General features: G+C 37.8%; 1 protein-coding gene across 1 annotated transcript in view; it reads left to right on the plus strand.

The window, feature by feature from the left end:
• Positions 1 to 487: 487 nt before the first annotated feature.
• SLC15A2 (solute carrier family 15 member 2) overlaps positions 488 to 4,268 on the plus strand; it is a 31,726-nt gene continuing 27,945 nt past the window's right edge. The window contains exons 1-3 of the mRNA XM_025868900.2: positions 488 to 629; positions 2,452 to 2,539; positions 3,129 to 3,270. Of these exons, the coding sequence (XP_025724685.1) occupies positions 525 to 629; positions 2,452 to 2,539; positions 3,129 to 3,270 (335 nt within the window). The 5' untranslated portion in view covers positions 488 to 524. The remainder of the gene's footprint in view (positions 630 to 2,451; positions 2,540 to 3,128; positions 3,271 to 4,268) is intronic.

Raw genomic sequence — 4,268 nt, forward strand, 5'->3', positions numbered from 1 at the left:
CAAATTACTCAACCTCTTAGGATATTAGTTCCTATAAAATGGGGATTGGGCTAAGAATTAGAATATAGATAGATAGATATGATATATATAATATATATGTAAAACATATATATATTATTGTTGGCCATAATAGATGTTCAATAAATGGCAGCTCCTGTGACCCTCAAATCAGTTTTTTTTTCCTGAAATCAGTTTTTAAATCTATACTTGAGGCATTGTATTCTTAGCTATTTTGTACTCTTTTGCAATTCTCTAGCATTATCTTGCCCCATCTTGTGATGTGTTACTCTTACTTCCTCATGCTCAACGTTTTACTTAATCATTATTTTGACCAGTCTCTGAGACCCAACCTTTTTTTTCCTATAGCTTTGTGCTTTGCTTTGGGCCAGGCAGCTGCTAAAAGCTGACACACACAGGGTTAAACCTAGTCCACTCCCAGTGCCCGGTTTTACAGCAGGCTGGCAGCTGTCCCAACTGCCTACTGAAGCCAAGTGCTTGAGGAGAGTGAGAGTAAGGAACCAGCTATGAATCCTTTCCAGAAAAATGAGTCCAAGGAAACTCTTTTTTCACCTGTCTCCACTGAAGAAGTACAACCTCGACCCCTCAGCCTTCCAAAGAAGCCAACTCCGGTGAGTCCCCAAATTCCAATCTGCTTCTGACAGGAACAGAATTGCTCTTCGGGTTCTACTTCTTGGCCTCTGGAGTGTCAGGCTGACTGTATTAGGTTATCAAAAACTATTCTCACTTGGAGTTAGAATTAACCTGAAAACCAAATCTAAACAGAAGTTTCCTTTACTTAGGAGAAGAAGCAGCAGGAAGAGGTAGTTAAGAGTTCTTCAGTTGGGATCCAGGACTTTGCTGTATCTCATTGTATATTCTGAGTTTCTCTGGGGTGAAAAAAGAAGCAATTTGAATATCCAGGGAAACTTGGCAAGCATTCTTGCCCGGAGAACTGTGTGTGATTGTTCTTTCTAAACCAATATAAAAACTCAACCCTTCATTCCCCCCTGTATTCAGAATCTTATGCTGGACACCAAGGAAAGTTTTAGAAGAGATCCAGTCTCTGTTACGATGTGTGCCAGTTTACCGTGGGAGACAGGACAGAGAAATAAAGAATAATAATGTTTGTATTATATACTTGTTAAACACTTCCAAATTCATTATGTCGTTAAATCTTTAGATCAAAATCTTAAAAGTGGAGAGGGTATAGGAATAATAGCCAATATTTACTGAGTTCTCACTATGGGCCAAGAGGTGGTAGTATTCTCATCTCTTTGGAATAATAGAAGTGAACATAAAGACAGGTGCAGTGGCATGGCCAGGGTCAGTAGGTTAACACAGCCAGTACTAGTAGTACATAGCTAGTAAAGTGTGTTAACTAAACTCCAGGTTGCATAATTCTCAAGCTGTGAGCTGGGAAGGTAAGAAGCCAGTTTATTGTGTCTTTCAAGTAAGTAAATATATTAACATATATTAATATTTAGGAGGATTGTTCATGTCTATCCATCTGGGTAAAAATGAAAACATTAATTTATCACTTTATTTATTTAGCTAATTATATATCTTCTGGTCCTAAACAATTTAAGTCTGCTTATAAAGATGCATATATTTCTTATGAAATAAGAGGCAATATAAATTTCATGATGAGATTTGACTGTCCCAAATACAGATATCTCCATCCCCCCCTCATGTTAGTTTGGCTATCATAATAGGTAGGGATTTGAAATAAACATGACATTCCTTACATACTGACTGATATGGTACATGTAATAGCATAGTTCTTTTAATGTCTCATAGGATTAACAAGAAAATGTTATAGAATGTCTTTCACAGGAAGAGTGGACATTTAATGTTACAAGATTTAAGAACTCTCTGCCCAAGTTTAAGGTGATCAATCAGCTTACTTTTAGTTGGGCTCTGAGCCTGGCTCCAGCAGGCTCTGAATGGGAAGCCATCATAACTGCCAGGATTCCTCCCAGCATGATGAATAGGGCAGGTGGGGACAAGAGAGGTTAGTTCTAACACTGTAGCTAAGGAGGTTATTGACCTCTAAATGTAATTGCTTGGGCATCAAGTGCTCCATAGTCTAATTCTTTGTTCTGTTCTTAGAAATAAGTATGATTATTCTCCTGCTCAGAGCCCCAGGCTTTTCAGTTAGTAGTTATAGGAAGATGAGCAGGTCCTGGTCTCTGGGATCAAGGAATGTCTGAGTACTTCCATGTTAAATGAATGAGGAGCAAAGTAATATTCAGAATAGCTTCTATCACTCCTAAGTCAGCAATGCAAGCACTTTCAGGGTGATAATAGGTGTTTCATGAAGAGTAGGAGCCATTTCTATGCATTACTTATCACAGTGATTTAAAACAAATACATTTTTCTGTTATAGGGCAAGCTACTGATTTAAATGCGGGGGGGAGCTCATGCTTGAACCATTGTCTTTTTGTTTCATAGAAAATCTGTGGCTCCAACTATCCACTGAGCATTGCCTTCATTGTGGTGAATGAATTCTGTGAGCGCTTTTCCTATTATGGCATGAAAGGTAATTTTGTGTCCCAAGGACTTCCTTTTCTCCACTCATCCTCACCCCTTATTTGGCAATGTGGTCTTCTTTATGCACTTATTCCCCTTATCCACACTTTCTGCCTTCATCCAAATTGGTCCTTTCCTTTGGCCAACCCTGCCAATAAATACCTCATGGGATTTCACCTAGTAACTCATACAAGCCAAGAACAGAAAGGCCTAACAGTAACCAAAACACAGTCTGTAAAAATAAAAGTGTGACAACTTCCATTTTCACATCTATTTCTCAGGTCTATGAACTATATTGTTGGGAGGCAGAAGGTAGGGATATTGGAAGCACCCTATGATCTTTGTGATTGGCTTAAATGCTGCTATGTATGCACATGGACTGAAGGGAGGAGTATTGCATTTGCCCACTAAGCAAAGTCCCATCCACTCCCACAGTTCCCATGGGTCCTGCTTCTACTGCCTGGCAGTACCCCCTCAGTCACTTCATTGATAGGAGTGTTGAAGGTCGGGATTACCTTCAAAGACCAGAGATGAAATGTACTTCTCCATAAATCACTTTAATGCATCTATCTTGTTTTGTTTCCCCTTCTCCACTTCAGCTGTGCTGACCCTGTATTTCCTGTATTTCCTGCACTGGAGCGAAGACACCTCCACATCTATATACCATGCCTTCAGCAGCCTCTGTTATTTCACTCCCATGCTGGGAGCAGCCATTGCTGACTCATGGCTGGGAAAATTCAAGTAAGGAAAATGGGTGGTCACATCCCCACATCACAGATTCATCGTGCAGAGATTTTGCCACTTCTAGCCTCTTGCTTTCAAGCAAGAATATACTTATGTCATCCATGACAAATAAGCATCTCTCTAAAACTGACAACACAGAAAGATTATTTCTCTTCATTATCAGTTTTTCCAATTCTTTATATCCTTTCCAGCCAGGAATTGTTATTTTTATTTTCCCTGAATCTAATTTTAATCTTCCACTCTGTAGTTTAAGACCAATTCTTGTTCTGATCTTGAGACAATAAAGATTGCTACCCACCAGAAAATTTAAAATTTTAGAGACCTCAATGTAGTTATTTCATATACTGTTCATCTCTTCTCTGGTTGAATCATCCTTTAGTATATTCTTATGAGTCCCTCTTCTTAGCTGTTTTACTGTTTCTTTTTTCTAATCTCTGTGGTTTCCTTCTTAAGAATCTAATACATATTTTCATGAGTTAGACTGATGGTCTATTCAGTTCCATATCTTTTAAGTCTCTGAAAATAGCACCAAGAGACATTTATGGGATAATGTTTTAGTTGTCTCCTATAACATTATCCTCACAGGTTAGATATGAATCTTGGCTATTCATCACCAAGTTATTTCCATAGTCTTGTCATCTATAGATTTATTTTAATTAGTATTTCTCAAAGTGCATTTTGTTGAAATTGGTTGATAGGATACAATGAGTGTAATATAGGAAGATAAAGTTCTCATGGTCAAATAAGTTTGGAAAATGCTAGGCTGAACAAAGTTAAAAAGATTTCTTTACTGCATGACTTCTTATAGCCTTTAACATGGTAATAAACACTGTACATTCTCCAAGAGAAGGTTATGGTAGTAGTGATTGCCAAACTTATTTGAGCATGAAATATTGTTTTAGGTTATTTTGTGGATGTGGTGTTCCAGGGAATCCTCTTTAGTAAATATTGGTTATATCTCACTTGGGATATATATATATATATATATATATATA

This window comes from Callorhinus ursinus, unplaced genomic scaffold (genome assembly GCF_003265705.2).
Source record: "Callorhinus ursinus isolate GAN/ISIS: 27379988/994484 unplaced genomic scaffold, GSC_fseal_2.0 scaffold1, whole genome shotgun sequence".
Taxonomy (NCBI): Eukaryota; Metazoa; Chordata; class Mammalia; order Carnivora; family Otariidae; genus Callorhinus; species Callorhinus ursinus.